Here is a 22,956-nt window from a genome sequence, read left to right as displayed (position 1 = left end):
CAAAGTACTAATTAATAATGTAATAGAGCCAACACGAAAAATGAACCAGTAGTTTGTTTTCTCTCTTCACTTACAATGTTTTTAGGGAACAAAATATTGAGAAGCTCATGATGTTCTAATAATTTGGTCCTAGACAGAGGCAGAGTTACTCTGTTTTTAAAAATAATTTTTCACAAAATTTTATTAGATGTATTTAAATGCCATAGATATTGTAATGTTTAGCCATTAACTTGTAGAAATCTACTTGTGTTCTGTTGAAAATTACATTCTTAGATTTTTATGTCAATATATGTTTTCTGATTTTCCTGTTAAAATATAAAATCTTTAAAAAATCCATATAATATTAAATTTAAAATAAAATTATGAAAGTATCTGATTAATATCCCAAATGTATCCATTTAATTTGGTACTTGGAATGTGGCAAGACACCTACAGGCCTGGGTGTCCCAGGATGGCTGGAGTCAAGAGTATCTGTCACCACTGTTTACACTCTAATGGAATAGAGGTACAACCTGGACTGCAAACTTAGTGTTGAGGGAGTACCTAACATCTAAAGTACAGAATGAAACCCTGTAATAAAACACCTAAAGTACATTATGCTTAAATATTGGGGGTCAGTGGACCTGGCATTGAAACTACAGTTAGAAGATTTTACTGTGGAGATGAGCAGTGGCTATATCATGAACATTTATTTAGGGAGGATATTGTATAGAGTTTGGACTTCACACCAAGGGCCACTCACAAGTTTTAAATTAGGAAAGAGACACTTTTTTAAAAAATTTAGTATCCCGCATTATTGAATGCTCATTCTAAGGACATCCTTAGTGTGGGTATGGAAATAGAAAACCTCATTAGCAAGCTAGAGAGCAACTGGCTAGTAGTCAAAACTCCCTGATGTGATACACAAAAATGGCAACAATCACAGTTATAAGATGTAAGTTATTTCAGATGAGACAGTATGTGTAACTTACTGAAGTGTTTATATAACCTGAAGATGGTTGTGCTTCCAACATACTTCTAGATGGAGGTACAACTCCCTGCATCCCCAAATTTCCCTAAGGGTAGGTTGATGTCACCAAATTAAAGTCTTTTTACCATTTCTAAGTGGGCACACAATGTATTCTTCTGACCATTGCCCCACCACTTAAAACTGACTGTTATGGAAGCTGTCTATGTGCCCACAGGTTTACCTAACAAGATAAATGATGAACAACTGTAGTATATCTCTTCATGTGAGTTGCAAGATCGGTAATGCAAAATTTGATATCACAGGAACATCCTTCAGCAGGACTAAGGTTCACTTTGGAAGTGATGTTAGGCCCCTGTGAGCTTAGAAACAGTGAGGATAGAGAAAGATTGATAGATTACAGAGTCATTTAGGAGATGGAATCAACAGAACTTAATGATTGATTGGATATTGAGAATAAAAGTCTAGAATGAATTAATGATAATGTCCACATGTCTTTCCTGTATGACTTGGTGAGTTATAGTAATTTTGCTGGGGATACTATAAAAAGGGGCTGGCTTGGGAGCAAATTTGGTATAATCATGGGACATCAGAGTAGAAATTTTCTCTAATTAGTTAGACAAACAGCTTAAAACATAAGAGAAAGAATGGGCATAAAGATCTAGAAGTCATTTGAATATGAACTTTAATTGAGACATATTTATCAATGAAAACAAAAGAGTGAGTCTTAAAAAATTTAAAAGTATAGGACACAAAAGAGAAAGGAAGATGGGAGGAAAACCAGGGATCACACTGTGGGTTCACAGAAGTTCAGGCAAGAGAATATTTTCAGATGGACACAATGTGAATGTCTTTACATTAGATAGTATGTTGGTATGAAGGAGTGTAAAAATCACTGCTATTATACTTTACTTCTGGAAAAGATATTTGGTATCAGTCAAGATAATGAGAATCATTAATTTGAAAAATGATAACTATTTACAACAAACAGAAAAGGCAAATTGCCCTAATGTCGGCTCATTTATTATATTCATATTTTGCAAAACACTGAAAAGTTTTCTCCTTCCTCCCCTCCCCATCTGGGCTATTTACACACAAAGAACAAAAATAAAACATGTGTTTACCCACATAGGTCATTGAGGAAATGTCTGATTTCCTCCAGAACAGAGTGCAGCTATTCTGGCATTTTGATTTCCTATAATGAATGTATTATCTATCCAAAGCAGATAAATATAGAAGACCTTATAACTTGTCATTGTGCCCAGCTGTTTGAGCCTGTGAGAAATGGGACAAGAATGATTTTCACAGTGTGAGGAACTGTATAAAGTGTTTTCCTAATGATGTTTTAATTTTTGTGACAAACATCATATTCTGTATATATTAATTTTAATATTAAAATTAATTTCATATGTTTCTCTTTTAAATTTAAAAACTTTAATTGTAGTAAGAGCACTTAACATGAGATCCACCCTCTTAACACATTTTTAAGTATCATTAACTGTAGGGACAATGTCGCATTCATATCTCTAGAGCTTATTCATCCTGCTTAATAGAAATGTTATGCCTATTGAATAGCAACACTTTTTTGTTAATGTTTTTAAATGTAGCTTTAAGAAAATTTTAAATTTTATCGTATTTATTTTCATTACTTTACTAGATAATCTCAAATAAATTTTCTTTTCAGTAACTCTACTTTGTATGTATTTACATATTACTGTATGTACCTAAGCTTCAGAACATTATGAATTGATAGTGAATAAAACAGGAATTCCTTTCTCATTACTGTTTTAAAGTATGCTATCTGGAGTTCCCATCATGGCTGAGCAGAACCAAACCTGACTAGTAACCATGAGGGCACAGGTTTGATCCCTGACCTCGATCAGTGGGTTAAGGATCAGGCATTGCTGTGAGTTGGGTGTAGGTCGCAGACATGGCTTGGATCTGGTGTTGCTGTGGCATAGGCCGGCGACTACAGCTCCAATTTGACCCCTTGCCTGGGAACTTCCATATGCTGCGGGGTGAGGCCCTAAAAAGATAAAAAAAAATGTATTCTATCACATGTATTTCAGTAAGATTCTGGCTACTGATTTGTGTACTAGTTATATCATTTCACTCTTACTATAAATATGTATGCATTTTGTCTCACTTTATTTGTAATACAAAATTTAATTTTACCTTATTAAAGGGCTTTTTAATATCAATTGAAAAATTTATGCTTATTTTTACAATATGTGTGTATTATATCAATGTCAAAAGAAAATATAAATAGATTTAAAATATTGTTTTGTTATTCTCCTAAAAACCCTTTTTTTCTGGATAGCATCTTTTAAAACTTCCAGAAATTGCTTCTATTTATAATTTCCATAGGATGTTTACAGCCACATGCTTAATAACTTTTCTATGAGTGTTCGTGTGTAGGTGTTTAATTTTGTCATTTTTTTGCAATGAGTAAAGCTACTTAATTTTGGGAGCCTTCCCGAATTTTGAATTGGGAAAGTTTATATAGCATGGGGATTAGCTGTAATATAATCTTGAAATCACTCATCTTTGCAGGTCTCTTGGCCTAAAATTTTCTTTTTTTCTTTCTTTCTTTTTTTTTTAATGTCTTTTTAGGGCTGCACCTATGGCATACAGAAATTCCCAGGCTAGAGGTTGAATTGGAGCTGCAGCTGCAGGTCTACGCCGCAGCCTCTACCATAGAAACAGGAGATCTGAGCCACATCTGCAAACTACAACACAGCTCTCGGCAATGCCAGCTCCTTAAGGAGGCCAGGGGTGAAACCCTCATCTTTATGGATACTAGTGGGGTTCATTATCACTGAGCCACAACGGGGACTCATTATTCTTAATCTTAGTGAAAATAAGATTTCCCTTTTATTTGTAATTCACACATTTTAATTGCATACATTGTTTTTGTATTTTATTTTCTTTTATTTCAGTTTTATGATTTTTTAACTGCATTTTGAAATAAGAGTAGATTCTCAGGAAATTGCAGAAACAGTGTATAGAATCTTACAAACACTTCAGTCAGCTAACCTAATGGTTACACCATTATAACTGTAATATAATATCAATATCAGGAAAATGACCCTGGTATAATGCTGTTAAATGGACTGCAGAATGTATTTATATATGCTGTTTTTTAGTTTGATTTCTGTGTGTGTGTGTGTATGTGTAGTTATGCAGTTTGATTCAATGTGAACACTGAGGTCCCCACAACACGATCAGGACCTTGAAGTGTTTCATCACCATGTGTGAAGACTTCATGCTGCCCCTATAGGCACAGGTACTCTCCACTCCTTCCCTTGTCCTCTGGCAACCACTGACCTGTTCTCCATCTGCATAGTTCTGTCATTTGCATGATTTACCATAAATGGATTCACAGAGAAGGTATGGCTTTGAGATTTGCTTTTTTCACCTAACATAATACATTTGAAATTCATCACACAGTAGACATATAATATTTTGCTCCATTTTTATTCTAGGTAGTATTCTATTTCTTGTAAGTATCAGTTTATTCATCCACTGACTGATGTTTGGATTATTTCCGGTTCAGGGCTATTAATGTATAAAGTTGTTATAAACATTTGTATATATTTTTTTGTAAATATAAGTATTTATTTGTGGAAAAGACTAGAGAATTTAAATGTATCTGTATTTCATCTTCCCAATATTGTTCATATTATCCAGATTTTCAAATTATTAGAATACATAAATATTGTATTATAAAACAGGGATTTAGTTTGTAATATTTATCTAATTATTTTTTCTTGATTTGCATACTCAAAAGTATAATTTTATTGTCTTTCAAATTGCGGTTTTGAAATAAAATAATTTGGTAAACAAATAAATATTATATTAGTTTAAGAAAGAAAAATGACAAATGCAGTTTATTGAATTATTGTTCCAAAGATTTAAAAAAACAACTTAATCTGTTTCAAACCAATCAAAATAAATCAAGAATCAGACAAAAACAAAACTCCAATAAAAAAAACTTCAATAATATATTTATATTGGTTCTTATAACTTTTAATTTTTATTTTGTAAGTAATAAATTTCTTTTTTATAATAAATTTCTTAAAGCATTAAATGATGACATTAACCTACTTCCACCCTCATCTGCACACACATTGACACTGTTGTTTCTATGCATTATCCAGTGTACACAGATAACTCACAGCTCATCAAAATTTCTTTAGAAGGGTGTGTGTCCCATGTTAAGAACTTAGGAGTTATGACATCACTCTCAACTCTTGCTGTTAATACCTACAACATTACTTTTAACAAAGTCCAATTCTACCCATTTTCTAATTCAGCTGTATTTTAAAGTATTTTGTTTTTACTAAACCCTTATAAAATAGGAATTATTGAGCCAAAGTTGTATCGTTCTTTTTCAAATGAGGAGAAACACAGTAAGCATAGTTAGATTGGTGTCTAAGTTGGAAATGTGGATGAGTTTAGTTAAGTCCTCTTGCTATTACCCTAGGCAATCTTTCTGTTATTGCTGCTTGACTGTTGTTTTTGATGTTTCACTCCCACATAAGGGGAAACATATTTGAATGACCTAAGTGATTTTTAGGCAATAATAAAGAATACCAGTCAGCCCACTCCATGCCCCAAATTAACACTAGAAAATAAATACTCATTGCAATCCTCTCAAAAGAACCCCTTTGTTCCTCAAAAACATGGACCAAAACAAAACAAATACAAAGCAAAGAATAACAGGTAAAGAATAAAGGGAAAAATTATTTTGCTATCCTTTTCCTTTTTCTCAAATGCTAAAAGAAGCAAATCCATCAAATGCACACAGGCACACTTGGTTATCATTGGAAAACTGTATACATGCATTGCTCAAGACTGGTAGTAGAAAATGCCACTCAAAACAACAACAACAACAACACTAGAGAAGTCTGAGTTAACAAATGCATATCTCTTTTTTTTACTATATTGTTTCTTTGATGCCAAGAATGATAATTAGATGGAAATGAAATGGCTTGTTTAGTTTTCTGATACTTTAGCACAGCAAAACAATCTCCAGTATCCCAAAATAAATTCACTATTAAATTACCAATGTTTGTAAAGAAATAAAATTCTCATTTAAAAGAGTCAAGAAAATATTATATTTATATAATAGAACATGGTTTTAAGACATAGATACATTGGTTGAAATTCATTTGGAAAATTTTAATCTGAAGGACCAAGATGGCAGAAGAGTAAGATGTTGCTCTCACCTCCCAAAAACACATCAAAAAAACACACCTACATGTAGAATAGAACATCTCCTGAATGCTGGCAGAAGAACTTAAACCTCCAAAACAGGCAAGAAACACTCCACATAACTGTGTACAATGAAAAAAAAAAAAAGAGAGAGAGAGAGAGAGAGAGAGAAAGGAATCAGGACAGGTCTAGCACTCCTGAGAGGGAGCTGTTAAAGAGAAAAGGAAACCCACACACCTCATGCACAGGGAGATCAGCTAAGACAGAGGGACCTCAGAGTCACCAGGAAAAGCACAGCAACTGGACTGAGGTGGGCAAAGCAAAGTGAGAGCTGCACAAACCATTGGTACCACTGCCCCAGACACCACAGCCTGAGATGCTAGGGCAGGGGCCAGGTGCTGAGACACAGGCTCCGGAGGTCAGTTCCAGAGAGAGGACTAGGGTTGGCTGTGTGGAGATAGCCTGAGGGGCCAAGGAGTGGTGTACCACAAGCTGGGGAGCAGAACACCACAGCCAAGGGAACACGGGAGGAGGTCTGGGCCCTCAGTAGAAGCTAGGCACCATGTTGGGAAGAGCAAGAGGAGGAGGGGTGGAGTGCCATAGGAATCTCTTTCCCTGAACATGCATGGATTCTCATAGGGTGGGGCACCTCTGGTGCAGGCTATGGATGGCAAGGCACCACACTTGGGCTATGAGAGACTGGGCAACTCTCATGCGGGTTACCGGTGGTCAGGCACCTCTGGTGTGGGCTAAGAGCAGTGGTGGGCTAAGCACAACATGGCATCTCTTGCATGATATACATGTGGGAGGGACAAACCACAGAAGTCACCTTAGAGTAGCCTTCAGCACAAACCATCCAAAAATTTATATGGAACCACACAAGACCCAGAATTGCCAAAGCAATCCTGAGAAACAAAAACCAAGCAGGGGGCATAACTCTCCCAGACTTCAAACAATATTACAAAGCCACAGTCATCAAAACAGTGTGGTACTGGTATCAAAACAGACATACAGACCAATGGAACAGAATAGAGAACCCAGAAATAAACCTAGACACCCATGGTCAATTAATCAACAAAGGAAGCAAGCACATAAAATGGGGGAAAAAAAAAACAAGTCTTTTCATCAAGTGTTTCTGGGAAAACTGGACAGCTGCATATAAATCAATGAAACTGGAACAGACCCACACACAACACACAAAAATAAACTCAGAATGGCTTAAAGACTTAAACATAAGACAAGACACCATAAAACTCCTAGAAGAGAATATAGGCAAAACATTCTCTGACATCAACCATACAAATATTTTCTTAGATCAGTCTCCCAAAGCAACAGAAATAAAAGCAAAAATAAACCAATGGGACCTAGTGAAACTGACAAGCTTTTGCACAGCAATGGAAACCGTTAAAAAGAAGAAAAGACAACATATGGAGTAGGTGAAATTAGTTTCAAATGATGCAAATGACAAGGGCTTAATCTCTGAAATACACAAACAACTTATACAACTCAAAAGCAAAAAAGCCAACAATCCAATGGAAAAATGGGCAAAAGACCTGAATGGACATTTCACCAAAGAAGATATACAAATGGCCAACAAGCACATGAAAAAAAATGCTCAGCTTCACTAATTATCAGAGAAATGTAAATCAAAACTACTACGAGGTACCACTTCACACCCGTCAGAATGGACATCATCAACAATCAACGAATTACAAATGCTGGAGAGGGTATGGAGAAAAGGGAATCCTCTTACACTGTTGGTGGGAATGTAAATTGGTACAACCACTATGGAAAACAGTATGGAGGTGCCTTAGAAAACTATACATAGAACTACTATATGACCCAGCAATCCCACTTTTGGGCATATATCCGGACAAAACTTTCCTTGAAAAAGATATATGCACCTGTATGTTCATTGCAGCACTATGCACAATAGCCAAGACATGGAAACAACCTAAATGTCCACTGACAGATGAACGGATTAAGAAGGTGTGGTATATATACCAATGGAATACTACTCAGCCATAAAAAATGAAATAATGACATTTGCAGCAACATGGATGGAACTAGAGACTCTCATACTCAGCAAAGTAAGTCAGAAAGAGAAAGACAAATACCATATGATATCATTTATGTCTGGAATCTAACATACAGCAAAAATGGACCTTTCCATAGATAAGAAACTCATGGACTTGGAGAACAAACTTGTGGTTGCCAAGGGAGAGGTGGAGGGAGTGGGATGGATTGGTAATTTGGGGTTAATAGATGCACACTATGGTGTTTGGAATAGAAAATCAATGAGATACTGCTGCATACCACAGGAAACTATATCTAGATATATCTAACTATATCTAGTCAGTTATGATGGCACATGATGGAGGGTAGTGTTAGAAAAAGAATATATATATATATATATATATATATATGATGGGGTCACTTTACTGCACAGTAGAAATTGACAGAACACTGTAAATCAATTATAAACAACAAAAATCATTAAAACATGAAAAAAGACAATTTTAATCATTATATAATGCTATACTTTTGTCTTTCCTACTTATTTCTAAGTTAATATTAAAAAAATTAACCAGCAAAGTTCATGGAAATCACATAAATTCTATACATATGGTCATACTATAAGATTTAAAAAACAAGTTTCACAAGTCAAAGATTTTGCCCCTAATTATTTCTGAACATGTTTAAAAATTTGATAATCTTGATGTCAAAATAAAGATAAGGGAAAATGTTGTTTTTGTAAAATGACATTGATTGTTCTGGAATCTAATTGCTTCAAATTGTATTATTCTTAGAATTATTAGTCTGGTTGCTCTAATAATCTAGGAGCTATTTCAAGAGACTGCTTTTCCTTTAATTGCTTTTAAGGTGCTTTATTAGGCAATTTGTATTCCAAACATTTTTTTTTTGCTTGTTATTCCTAAATTAAGTAAAATATCTGTATGCTTAAATTACATTTATATTCATTTCTATATGCTCACTTTGTTGGTATTTCTATACTTACAAATAATTTATTAAACATAGTAGTAGTAAATTCAATTATAAAAAAGCAAAGTAGTAGAAAGTAGTTTCTGACTTGCTAAAAATTTTTAAAACGTATTAATTTATAGGAATATATAGTAAAATAATTTGGCTAAACCTGAATAGAACCAATTTGTTCTAGGGAAAACATTCATATTGACAAACCATTAACATGTTATCAGTAATGATACAACTCACTTGGATATTTATCAAATTTTTAAATTCGTTCATAGTATTTCCAAAAGACCAGTTATAAAATCCGTACCAAGGAACTAGCCCTTAATAAGATGATTTCTTATCAACCAGAAAGTCTTCTTAAAACATTAATAAGAGAGGGACTTTTCAGTTTTTGTATATGACTATTTTCCCACTATCCTTTGTCTTTAATTAAAATATATTGAGTTACCAAAAAGTTATAGGATTTGTGAATATATTTATTTGTAATGGAAAACATTTAGTACATTGGACACTGCTTTCAATCATTTTATTTTTTAATAGAATTTGGTTCTTCATCCTTTGCTTTTATGTTTCTGAGAATATGTGTTATATAAAATAATTTTTTCTGGAGTTCCTGTCGTGGCGCAGTGGAAATGAATCCGACTAGGAACCATGAGGTTGTGGGTTCAACCCTGGCCTTGCTCAGTGGGTCAAGGATCTGGTGTTGCCATGAGCTGTGGTGTGGGTCACAGACATGGCTTGGGTCCCGCATTGCTGTGGCTCTGGAGTAGGCCAGCAGCAACAGCTCTGATTAGACCCCTAGCCTGGGAACCTCCATATACCACAGGTGTGGCCCTAAAAAGACAAAAATAAATAAATAAATAAAATAATTTTTTTTCTTTTGGTATCATCACCTTTTAATATTTTCCATATTAATTCTATTATATTTAAGAATAGAGAGTCCTGTACTACTCCTAGGATTCATGTCTCCACCAGACATTTAGATAAAGTATTTTGGTAAAAAAAAATTATTTGCTATAATTTTCCATAGCCATATACTTACATATGTACACATATTTATGGCAGAACTATCTCAACTAATGCTGAAATATAAGTGAGATTACATTTTGCAATTTGAGAAAAATTAATTACCTCTAAACACTTATAACTGTTCTACTTAAAGGAGGGCCTCCGAAATTTAACATCTATTTTTTCTAAAATATATTAATTCTACAACTGTAGAAAATAAATGTGTAAATGAATAACAAAATGAGATGGATTTTTCCTTAGGGTGATTTTCAATATTATTAAAAATATGAGAGAGAGACAAATAGAGAGCTAGACAGTGAATCAGAGAGAAAGAAAGAACAGGGTTTTTCTTACTTTACTTTGACAGATATCCCAATTTTATCTACTGACTATTGCATTTGTATTTTCTGCAATTCTCCAATAAAAATATCACAGAATCTTGGGAAAAAATCTGTTTTAGATCTGCAACTGGAAATATAAAAATGAACATATTTATCAGTCTGGATCCAATTGAGAGACATAATAATTAAAATGAAGGAAATTTAACATAAAGAAGTATTAAACTATAATAGGAGAGTAACTATAAATATATAATGAGAAAAGATACTCCAGGGCTCAGTGACATTATCCAAGGACAGACAAACATGAAAGGGAGACCTCCCGAAGACAAGCTTCCCATCTAATTGGAAGAGGTATGGTTGCAGCATCCTGTATGCAGTTCAAAGAGGTTCACTGAGCTAAAGCTAAGCTGCATTCTGCAGGCAAGCTCCAGCCATCCTCCGGTGTACAGGTGGGCTGGTGGATGGACATGCAGAGGTAACTGTCAGGCCACTGCAGGTGCAAAGCCTAGAGCACAGAGTGACCATATTGGCAGGGCTACAACACCTCATCTGGCCTGGGTTGGAGCTGCGTGGTTGCCAATGGAATGCATATTTGGGACTTGGGGAGCTGTACTTGTGGCTGGAAAAAGCAACACATGTATTTCCATACATCCAGTCAGCTGGTCATCTGTGCAGCACAAGAAAGGGAAAAGCAAAAATGCTATACACATAGGACTGGAAAGAGAAGACCCTTTCCCCTGCAATGTGCATTCAGCACCCTCTATGAACAAGGTTCAATCTTGCACTCACAATAAAGAGGCTCTGAGGAGACCACTACATTATCATAGTAACATAGAGCAGGTTCATTTTAAGCAGGTACTGAAGGATGAATGTGCAGCTAGGAAGCAAAATTAGTGAGTGGCAGAGCCTAGAGCATATTACTATCATGAAACAATGAAAGCAATCAAAGACTAATAGGTTATGTCTAAAGAAACTGATATGAATGTCTGAAAATCTACTTTTCTTAATACTCTTCATTCATTTACAAATCTATTTGTGATGTAGACTTCTTGCATTCTTTTGTTTTTACTTGTGTGTATGTACGTGTACCCATGTATGCTTACATAATGCATTTTTTTAAACTGAGCACAGAGCTCAGTTTTCTGAGCATCAAAGAGGCCTGCTCTTTGTGTGCGTGATGTGGGAAAGGAGGATGTGTAGGGAAAAGAAATAGTGAGCCTCACTTTGGGATTCTTAACATAAAAAAATTCACACCAAGTCTATCTTCCTTGGCACAAAGTTCCCTCCTTTTTGCTATTAAGAAGTTTTACATTTCTTACCCCAGTAGTTTCTAAATTATATATTCTCCACATTTTATTCTTCACTTTTCTTTTTAGCAATTTATTTGTGGGACCTCAGGCTGAGAAGTATATCACAGAAGGTTCCTCTTCTCTTCATTACATTCCATTTTTCATTCTGCAGTAGAGAGGTGATATTCTTTCCTTTCTGCTTTCATTACCCAAATTTCCTGTTTGCCATCTGGGGAAGTTACATGCTGTTTCTGCATCTTCTCTTGGCCTAATCAAGAATTTACACTATGTGACCTATATATTTCCCATTTTTCTGTTTGGATGGTGTAGCCATTTCCTTATCTTATTGATTGAATACTTATTCTTTATTTTTAATAAAACTAAAATAAAAATGTATTTCCTCTGAACATTCTAAACATAATGCTCTTAATATTTCGTTGATCAACACCATTTCCTTTTCTTTTCAAGATTATGTCAAACTTAATCAAGTGACTTTTACTATTCTTTGCAATTTTTAATAAAACATTTATATTGATATTAAATTTAAAATATTTATGCCTTCTACATAAAAACCATTTCAGTTACAAAAAATATGTTTTTTTAAATTTTTTAAAGCAAATATTTTTTGAGAGTTACTCTATTAAATTTTAATGTTCACACATTACTATCAAACTTTCAGGAATGAGTAAGAAATTAACAGCACTTTTGAAAATTTTTAATTGTCATGTTGGGAGGTATATATTGAAATTAGGTGCTTTGTTTTAATTGTACCTGAAAGAAGCCTACCCAGTAATTTTTTTTTTTTTTGGTCTTTTTAGGGCTGCAACTGCAGCATATGGAAATTCCCAGGCTAGGGGTCGAATCGGAGCTGTAGCCCCCAGCCTATGCCATAGTCACAGCAACGCCACATTTGAGCTGTGTCTGTGACCTACACCACAGCTCACTGCAGCACCAGATCCTTAATCCACTGAGCAGGGTCAGGGATGGAACCTGATCCTCATGGATTCTAGTCAGATTTGTTTCCGCCAACCCATGATGGGAACTCCCTACCCAGGAAATTTAAGACCAGACATTTGAGCCTAGGGAGTTTCTGTTGTGGCTCAGTGGATTAAAAGCCCAGCTGATATTCATGAGGATACGTGCTCCATTCCTGGACTTGCTCAGTGAATTAAGGATCCGGCATTGCCACAAGCTGTGGCATAGGTCACAGATGCAGCTTGCAACAGGCATTGCTGTGGCTGTGGCGCTCCAATTTCACCCCTGGCCTGAGAACTTCCATATGCCCGTCAGTGTGGCCCTACAAAAAGAAATACAAAGAAAGAAAGAAAGGAAAAAATAAAGGAGGGAAAGGGAGAGAGAGAGAGAGAGAGGAAGGAAGGAAGGAAGGAAGGAAGGAAGGAAGGAAGGAAGGAAGGAAGAGAAAGAAAGAAAGAAAGAAAGAAAGAAAGAAAGAAAGAAAGAAAGAAAGAAAGAAAGCAAGCAAGCAAGCAAGCAAGCAAGCAAGCAAACAAAGGGAGAAATTTGAGTCTAAGTTAGTCTGATTCCACATGTAACATCTGAGGAAATATGGGGAAACCACAGCAATCCAGAAGCTGTGATAGCCCTAATGCCCATGTTATTTTTTTCTTCTTCTTTCGCCATGCTATTAAAATAAGGGCATTCCCATGTGCTAGGAACAAAGTATCTATGGTAATGTTGGCTATATTGGCAGTACTCAAATAATCTGTCCATTGAATTGATTTCAACTCATAAACCACAGTGTATGTAGCAGTGTGAGTGGGAATTGTTGCAGTCCAATGGATTTGGGGGCAGAAGAACATTACAGGTAGCCACGTTAAGTATCATTCTTTAAGCTACATATAGACTTGGGAGAAATTCCTAGGTCTGACAGTGACATCAATGAGTCAATATGAATCACAAACCCTCTAAAATAAAAATACAGATTCCCCAATACACGGGTACCCAAATCCAACCGCAGAATCTCAGGTGATACTTCCTCAAACAAAGACTCCATGCTCTCTGAACAAATCTTTTGTGTGTCTTCACACTCAATAAGACTGTCTCACCATTCATCCAGGTCTTAAAAGTATCACAAAGTTGCAATCCCATTTCTTTCTTTTTTTTTTCATTTTTTCACTTTTTAAAAATTGAGGTATAGTTGGTTTACAATATTGTGTTAATTTCTGCTGTACAGCAAAGTGATTCTTTTCCATTACAGGTTATTATAAGATATTGAATATATTCCCCTGTCCTATAGAGTAGGACCTTGTTTTTTGTTTATTTCATATATAGTAGGTGATATCTACTAATCCCAAACTCCTAATTTATCCCCACCCCCTTTCTCCTTTGGTAACCATAAATTTGTCTTCTGTCGATGAGTCTGCTTCTGTTTTGTAAATAAATTCACTTTCATCATAAAAAATTGAGTCCTCTAAGAACTATTTAATGGTTTCTAATGTTCCTCCTAAAAGGGAAATGATTGTGATATAGGGCTGATCAATGTTGTTATATTATGAATTTAAGTAGTGAGCATCCTGGGAAAAAGGTGAGGTTCTGTTATATTGATCTTACTTTAATTTTTAAATTAAAGTAAATGTAAATGTAATTGTAAATGTAATTACTTATGAGTACAGAAAGAGATAAACCTTTTTTCCTATTTTTCTTTGTATTGAGCAAGTAATCTACGGATAGCTAGTCTTTATGATTAGCAGGATATGGTTAAAATCAGCATCACTCTTAGAGATAGACACATATAATCCTGGCTTAATCACTTATAAGCTATAGGATATTGAAAAAGTTACCTAAACTTTTTGAAACATAATATACACATCTGTGGTTATAAAAATATAGCATTTCATAGATTTTTAATATTACTTACATTTAAACTCCCAGCAAGTCATAAGAGAACTCTATGCTACTACACCTAATGGACGTATTTGTTCCTCAGCAGAGTTTAACTCCCACTATACCTTTAGAGTTCACTGTACCAAAAATTAATATTTGAGTTTCACTTTGAGCAGTTCTATTTATTTGCAAATACTGGTATTTATTTTTTCATTCTTCGAAATCTCCAAATAATGAAGAAATACCGACTTTAAATAAATAAACTAATCCTATCTCCAATTACTGAATGGTCACATTGGATGTTTTTATAAATTTATAGGAACTTAGTGATATAATTCTTTTTATGCCTATTTCATTACACTACAAATTATTTCACCATTACTCATAAAGTTTTCCTAATGTGCTTTTAAAAATTTATATAGGAGTTCCCGTCATGGCGCAGTGGTTACCGAATCCGACTAGGAACCATGAGGTTGCGGGTTCGATCCCTGCCCTTGCTCAGTGGGTTAACAATCCGGCGTTGCCGTGAGCTGTGGTGTAGTTTGCAGACGCGGCTCGGATCCCAAGTTGCTGTGGCCCTGGCGTAGGCTGGCAGCTGCAGCTCCGATTAGACCCCTAGCCTGGGAATCTCCATATGCTGCGGGAGCGGCCCAAGAAATAGCAAAAAGACAAAAAATAAAATAAAATAAAAATTTATATAAAATATGTATGATGAATGGTCTAGAAGGATAACACAATAATAATATAAATCTCCCCTACTGCATCATTCTCTTCTTCCTCTTTTTAAAGGTATTGCTCAAAGTAGTACATCACCTTTCAAAAAAGATATAAAAGAAATGATACACTATCTGAAAATATTTTTCATTGAAAACAGTAGAAAATTCAAAATTTAAAATTTAAAATCCTTGTAGTTCCCTTCGTGCTCAGCGGGAACGTATCTGACTAGCATCCATGAGGACACAGGTTTGATCCCTGGCCTCACTCAGTGGGTCAAGTATCGGTGTTGCTGTGAGCTGTGGTATAGGTTGCAGACCCCACTCAGATCCCGTGTTGCTATGGCTGTGGTGTGGGCCAGCAGCGACAGCTTCAATTTGACCCCTAGCCTGAGAACCTCCAAATGCCGCCAGTGCGGCCCTAAAAAGACAGAAAAAAAATTTACATCCATAATGACAAAGAAGACAAAATTGACAGAGAAAGATATTTCACAGTTCTTAGGTGAATTTTAAGATGAATATCAAACAGAGAAACCAACACCATAGACTCAAGATGATGGTGAAATTGATCATGTAGGCAAAGCTTCAGACTGTGAGTCCTTAGATGAATATGTAAGACATCATATTCTCAAATTCTAAAATCAATAACCAAATAATATAAGTCTAAGGATAAAGAGAAAATATAGCAGTCATTCAATAGGATGGACTTCACAATATTTTTTTATAAGAATCTGCACTGTTCTGTTTTGCTAAAAAGTAAATTAAATGGTGTTTTTTAATCTTTTATAACATTTTTGCATCAAAATCGCCTTGATTTATCTTGGAGATGGGTGAAAGCAGAATGTACCCAAAAGTAACTGGAAGGAAAGGAATGCAGTAGAATTTTTTTAAGTAGATTGACTATTCTATTTGCTACTCATAAATCTAAAGATAAACCCTTTGGAATCACAGAACAAAGAAGGTAGCCATTCTTTCTCCAACAAAAAAATTAGCTATACAAGATTTTTAAAAACTTCTCAAAAATTACATATTGACAAATATGTATTTGCCATTTTTACATTTTTTATTTATTTTCCGCTGTACAGCATGAGGACCAAGTTGCACATACATGTGTACATACTTTTTCCTCCCATTGTTGTGCTATGATGTAAGTATCTAGACATAGTTCTCAATGCTACACAGCAGGATCTCATTGTAAATCCATTCCAAAGCAATAGACTGCATCCGTTAACCTCAAGCTCCCAATTCCTCCAAACTCCCTCCCTCTCCCCCCGGGCAGTCACAAGTCTATTCTCCAAGTCCATGATTTTCTTTTCTGTGGAAAGCTTCATTTGTGCTGTGTATTAGATTCCAGATATAAGGGATATCATACGGTATTTGCCTTTCTCTTTCTGACTTATTTCACTCAATATGAGAGTCTCTAGTTCCATCTATGTTGCTGCAAATGGCATTATGTCGTTCCTTTTTATGGCTGAGTAGTATTCCATTGTGTATATATACCACATCTTCATAATCCAATCATCTGTCAATGGACATTTGGGTTGATTCTATGTGTTTGGTATTGTGAATAGTGCTGCAATGAACATGCAGGTGCATGCATCTTTTTTTTTTTTTTTTTGGCTTTTCTGGGGATGTTCCCTCAGCATATGGAGGTTCCCAGGCTAGGGGTCAAATCAGAACTGTAGCCACTGGCCTACACCAGAGCCACAGTGATGCAGGATCCAAGCTGCATCTGCAATCTACACCACAGCTCACTGCAACGCTGGATCCTTAACCCACTGAGCAAGGTCAGGGGCTGAACCCACAACCTCATGGTTCCTAGTCAGATTAGTTAACCACTGCACCACAATGAGAACTCCTGCATGCATCATTCTTTCTGATGGCTGAAGAGTAGTCCATTGTGTATGTAGACCACATCTTCCTAATGCAATCCTCTGTCGATGGACATTTGGGTTGTTTCCAGCTCTTGGCTATTGTGAATAAAGCTGCAAAGAACATGTGGGTGCATGTGTCTTTTTCAAGGAAAGTTTTGTCCACATATATGCCCAAGAGTGGGATTGCGGGGTCATATGGTAGTTCTATGTATAGATTTCTAATGTACCTCTACAATGTTCTCCATAGTGGCTGTACCAGCTTACATTCCTACCAACAGTGTAGGAGGGGGTTCCCTTTTCTCCACACCCCCTCCAACATTTGTTCTTTGTGGACTTATTAATATTGGCCATTCTTACTGGTGTGAGGTGGTATCTCGTGGTAGTTTTGATTTGCATTTCTCTAATAATCAGGGATGTTGAGCATTTTTTCATGTGCTTGTTGGCCATCTGCCTATCTTCCTTGGAGAACCATCTATTCAGGTCTTTTGCCCATTTTTTTCCATTGGGTTGTTGGCTTTTTTGCTGTTGAGTTGTATAAGTTGCTTGTATATTCTAGAGATTAAGCCCTTGTCAGTTGCATCATTTGAAACTATTTTCTCCTATTCTGTAAGTTGTCTTTTTGGTTTCCTTTGCTGTGCAAAAGCTTGTCAATTTCATTAGGTCCCATTGGTTTATTTTTGCTCTTATTTTTGTTGCTTTGGGAGAATGACCTGAGAAAATATTCATGAGGTTGACGTTAGAGAATGTTTTGCCTATGTTCTCTTCCAGGAATTTGATGGTGTCTTGTCTTATATTTAAGTCTTTAAGCCATTTTGAGATTATTTTTGTGCATGGTATGAGGGTGTGTTCTAGTATGAGGGTGTCTTATAGTTTCATTGATTCACATGCGGCTGTCTAGTTTTCCCAGCAGTTCTCACTGAATAGACTTTCTTTTTTCCCTTTTATACTCTTACCTCCTTTATCAAAGATTAATTGACCATAGGTGTCAGGGTTTATTTCTGGGTTCTCTATTCTGTTCCATTGGTCTGTCTGTTTGTTTTGATACCAGTACCACACTGTTTTGATGACTGTGGCTTTGTAATATTGTTTGAAGTCTGGGAGAGTTATGCCCCCTGCTTGGTTTTTGTTTCTCAGGATTGCTTTGGCAATTCTGGGTCTTGTGTGGTTCCATATAAATTTCTGGATGGTTTGTTCTTGTTCTGTGAAAAATGTCATGGGTAATTTGATAGGGATTGCATTGATTGTGTAGATTGCTTTGGGTAGTATGGCCATTTTTACAATATTAATTTTTCCAATCCAGGAACATGGAATATCTTTCCATTTCTTTACATCTTCTTTAATTTCCTTGATTAATGTTTTATAGTTCTTGGCATATAAGTCCTTTACCTCTTTGGTCAGGTGTATTCTGAGGTATTTGATTTTTTGGGGGTGCAATTTTAAAAGGTATTGTATTTTTGTATCCCTTTTCTACTATTTCATTGTTAGTATACAGAAATGTGACTGATTTCTGAATGTTAATCTTATATCCTGCTACTTTGCTGAATTTATTAATCAGTTCAAGCAGTTTTTGGGTTGAGTCCTTAGGGTTTTCTATGTATAGTATCATGTTGTCTGCATACAGTGATAATTTTATATCTTCTCTTCCAATTTGGATGCCTTTTATTTCTTTTGTTTGTCTAATTGCTGTGGCTAGGACTTCCAAAACTAAGTTGAATAGCAGTGGTGAGAGTGAGCTTTCCTATCTTGTTCCAGATTTGTGTGAGAAGGCTTTCAATTTTTCTCCATTGAGTATTATATTTGCTGTGGGTTTGTCATATATGGCTTCAATTGTGGTAAGGAATGTTCCCCCTATATCCACTTTGGTGAGAGTTTTTATCCATTTTTACATTTTTATTAACATTTGATCAGGAGGGACATAACCCTCCCCTCAGCTTGATCAAGTTTCAGTCAAGTTTCTTCATGACCAGAGGCTCCTGACCTACATTTTCTTAGAGCAATTATAGTAGAAATTTTCTAATTACAAAACATTTCTCTGTCCTTTTGGAATAGAGATAAATCTTCTCCCAGCCTCTTCCCTGCCAGATGGTCTTTCTCAAGGACCTGGAAACCATCCCTTTGAAATGTAATCATCAAGAAGGACAGGGAATCTATCTCCCAGACTTAATGAGAACTAGGGAGCCTAACTTCTACAACAGCCAATCAGCAAAAATAGTCTAATCACACTGACCAACCTCCCTGTGGATGTACCTTCCAGGACTTTTCCAGTAGCTCTCTCTAGTGCTGAAAACTCTCCTGCCTCCTTCTGCAATAGTCTCAACCTTTTGCAACAATCTTGAATAACATCTTCCATGCCATTCTTCATTTTAATAAAGTTGGTCTGCACAGTCACTTTATTTATATAGTATATGTATTAAAGTACATTAGTTTTTAAAAGTCAGTTTAATCAAATGGTAAACTATGAGAGCTCTTTTTCCCCTGGAATAGTGAAAATGGAGACTACTCACACGTCTTCCTTCAAAAACTATCACCTCTATGCCTTTCCACATCAAAAATCCTTTTTTTTTTTTTTTTTTTCCCTCTTACTTCACTGCTCGCACTTACCTGGTATCTTTTGCAGGCTTCAATTTCTTTACTAAATCCTTAAATATTGCTGTTCCCAAAGGCTCTGCCCTATGTTCTCTCATATTCTCACTTTATATTTTCTTTCGGGTGACATTATGTACTTTCTTACCTACAAATACCATAGTAAGTCTAAAATCTCTACTTTTAAATTTGAATGGATCTTTTTCCTGGTTTTACCTGATGTGTAAGCAGCAAATAAAATAAGTAATAATTCTCTCTTCCTTGAAACACTTTCTTTATTTGGTTTCTAGGTTACCACTCTCTGCTAGTCCGCCCCTTACAAATTCTGTTTTCTAGTGTCTCTGAAACCTCAACACTTAATATGGGGTATCTAGGTCTTTACATTTAGTCTTTATTGATAAACTCAAGTCTACTTAAAATAATTGATTTCATAGTACATACATTTATTCAGTGTTTCAAAAACTAGTTCATAATTTTTAAATGTTTTATGACATTTAATAGGATATCTAAGAAAAACATAAAGTTATGTAATGGAACTGAGACACTCAAAGAATATAATTTAAACTCTATATTTTACAAATGTAAAAAAGTAAGCTCCACATGAGAAAATGTGTGAAATAATGATAATGTATTTCAAAATGAGTATGTTCTCACAAGCCTTTACATATTTAGTAATTCATTTGAAATAGAGTTTCATTTGTGTTCATGTCCAGTGTAGTGATTATAAGCCATAGAAAAAAGTCCCATTATTTCCTTTGTGTGTTTATGCTTATACATCATTTTATCTTCATGATGAATGAAAAATAAAAATTACTTAGTTATCCTATGGAATCACAAAAATATTTTTTTTCTTTATCATATTGACAAACCGCAGAGGATTTACTATTGAATCCTGGGTGTTAGCAGATTTTTCAAATATTTGAGGAATTTGGAAATAGGAAACTTTAAATTTACATCTTTTTTTAAAGAAATTTAAATTATAAAGAATTTAACAACATTAAAGCATGCAATTGATATAGCTAAGTAAAACTTTTTTTATCATCTCAAAGTAGGAGGAATACATAGCAAAAGTTGCTCTATATAAAACAAAGAAATGTTAGGTGTCAGCAATTTATTATGAATTCTTACCTGACCAGAGGCTGCATTTTCACAAACGTAGATTTCATAGTATTCAGAGAACTCAGGAGCATGATCATTGATATTAAGAACTTGCACATACACAGGGACTCCAGAAATCTGTTCTACATCATCTGCAAATTGAATAAACATAATGAAAATAAAGAATGCTAATGCTGATTTTAGAGGAAAAATGGTCTTGAAATTGCATTACGGGCTATGTCGTATATTTTTCTTTTACTCGAGTAAAACTTATCCAAGGACAGAATCATTATATAATTTATATATTTACCAACAATACAGCCTAGAAAAAAATGTTCTCAGCCAATGTGATATTTTGTCAGTTCTCAAATCAACTGATATTTATCGAGTGCCTTGTACTTCCATGGACTATAGGAGATCATGAAGAAAAGTAGTAAAGTACTAAAAGAGATAGCCAGGTACATGAACTCCTTTGTAAAATGCAGGAACTGTTGAACATATTTGGATTAACTCATTTAAATGTTATTAATATATGTATTGTTATCCTCCCAACTTTACTCATAAAAACAATGAGAGGCTGTTTAGTTTTTAAAATTACAGTTAAAATAACTTGCCTAGGGTCATAGCTGAAGTAAAAAGGCATTAAAAAGCCAGCAGTCATGCCCTTAATGATGGCATTGTTCAGGGTAGTTTTTGAAAATAAAAAAGGACATGGAATAATGATCTAAATAACATGTTTAGATAAAAATAATAATACAATCTAAGTAAAGTTTTATATATACATTGAGTTAGGATTTTAAGTGAGCCAAGAAATATAAAAACCATGATACAATAGGAAGATACAGTTAAATACATTTTTACATTTCAAAAAGTAAAAAATAAATAAAAGCAACATCAAAACAATGATCTAGGAAAATGTTTGCCTCACAAGATGAAATACTAATAGTTTTATTTTTCAAATCTGACAATTAATTTGAACAAGACAATTCAGGGGAAATAATCACAAACTAGAAAGTCATAAAGGAGAAAATTCAAATTATCCATACCAAGGTTTCTCAGTCTTGTCACTGCTGATATTTTGGACTGGGTAATTCTCTGTTTTCACAGTTGTCCTATGCATTGCAGGATGTTTAACAGCATCCCTGGCCTCTACTAACTAAAAGCCAGTAGCACTCTATAGCATAGTTGTCATGACCAAAGTTGCCTTCAGACATGGTCAAAGGTACTAGTAGGTAAAATTCCCCACATTCGGGACGTGTTACTGTAAGGTGACATTCATAAAGCAATCACTCACCAGAAATGAGAAGAATGACCATTTAGCCCAAATGATATATGTTAAATATGAAACACAGAGCTAGAGGCAGAGGAGTTATGAAAAATAGCAAGGATGGAAGCCTTTTCTAAAACCTATTCTGGCAATGGATAGTAAAAGTTAAACTACACATCTTTGACCCAATAATTAGTTTGAGAAATCTATTCTACAGTCCAAGGCACCAGCGTGTGATTCAATTTATTTTCTCCAGAACTTTATATCTCAATCAAATAACTAGAAATAACCCCAAACGGATTGGGGGAAATAAATTACAATTCAAACTATGAAATTATGTGTGCATATTAAAAATGAATGCATTGATGTAACACGTGTTAATATCATGAACTTGAAAAATGAATCTTAATCTTGTTCTGAAGTTGAGAAAAAGGATTACCAAGTTTACCAATGTTTGTTTCCATTGGTTTTCTTCAAATGGGAATGATACTAGTGTAACTACCTCATAGAACTATTATAAAGCTTGAATGAATTGATACATGTAAAACATCTAGAAGATTACTTACATATAAACAATAAATATTAAATACTATTATTTTATTTATCTACTAATCAGAACTGATAGACATGATAGTTTGTAAAGTGATAAAAAAACAATTTACAGTATAAGGTATTTGATGTTTATATATCATTATTTTAAATCTTTCTTTTTTATTTTTAAAAGCTGTGGAAATCTACATAAGTGAGTGGAGGGAGGGAGT

The 22,956-nt window shown here is 34.8% G+C and overlaps 1 protein-coding gene across 2 annotated transcripts in view; it reads right to left on the bottom strand.

The window, feature by feature from the left end:
• The window catches only part of CDH19 (cadherin 19), an 88,967-nt gene that overhangs the window by 9,737 nt on the left and 56,274 nt on the right, over positions 1 to 22,956 (bottom strand). For both annotated transcript variants that reach the window (XM_047766987.1, XM_047766988.1), the window contains exon 9: positions 20,959 to 21,080. In XM_047766987.1, the coding sequence (XP_047622943.1) occupies positions 20,959 to 21,080 (122 nt within the window). The remainder of the gene's footprint in view (positions 1 to 20,958; positions 21,081 to 22,956) is intronic.

The sequence above is a fragment of the Phacochoerus africanus genome, chromosome 2 (assembly GCF_016906955.1).
Source record: "Phacochoerus africanus isolate WHEZ1 chromosome 2, ROS_Pafr_v1, whole genome shotgun sequence".
Lineage (NCBI taxonomy): Eukaryota > Metazoa > Chordata > Mammalia > Artiodactyla > Suidae > Phacochoerus > Phacochoerus africanus.
Note: the sequence above shows the minus strand (reverse complement) of the source record. Positions and strands in the feature narration are given on the sequence as shown.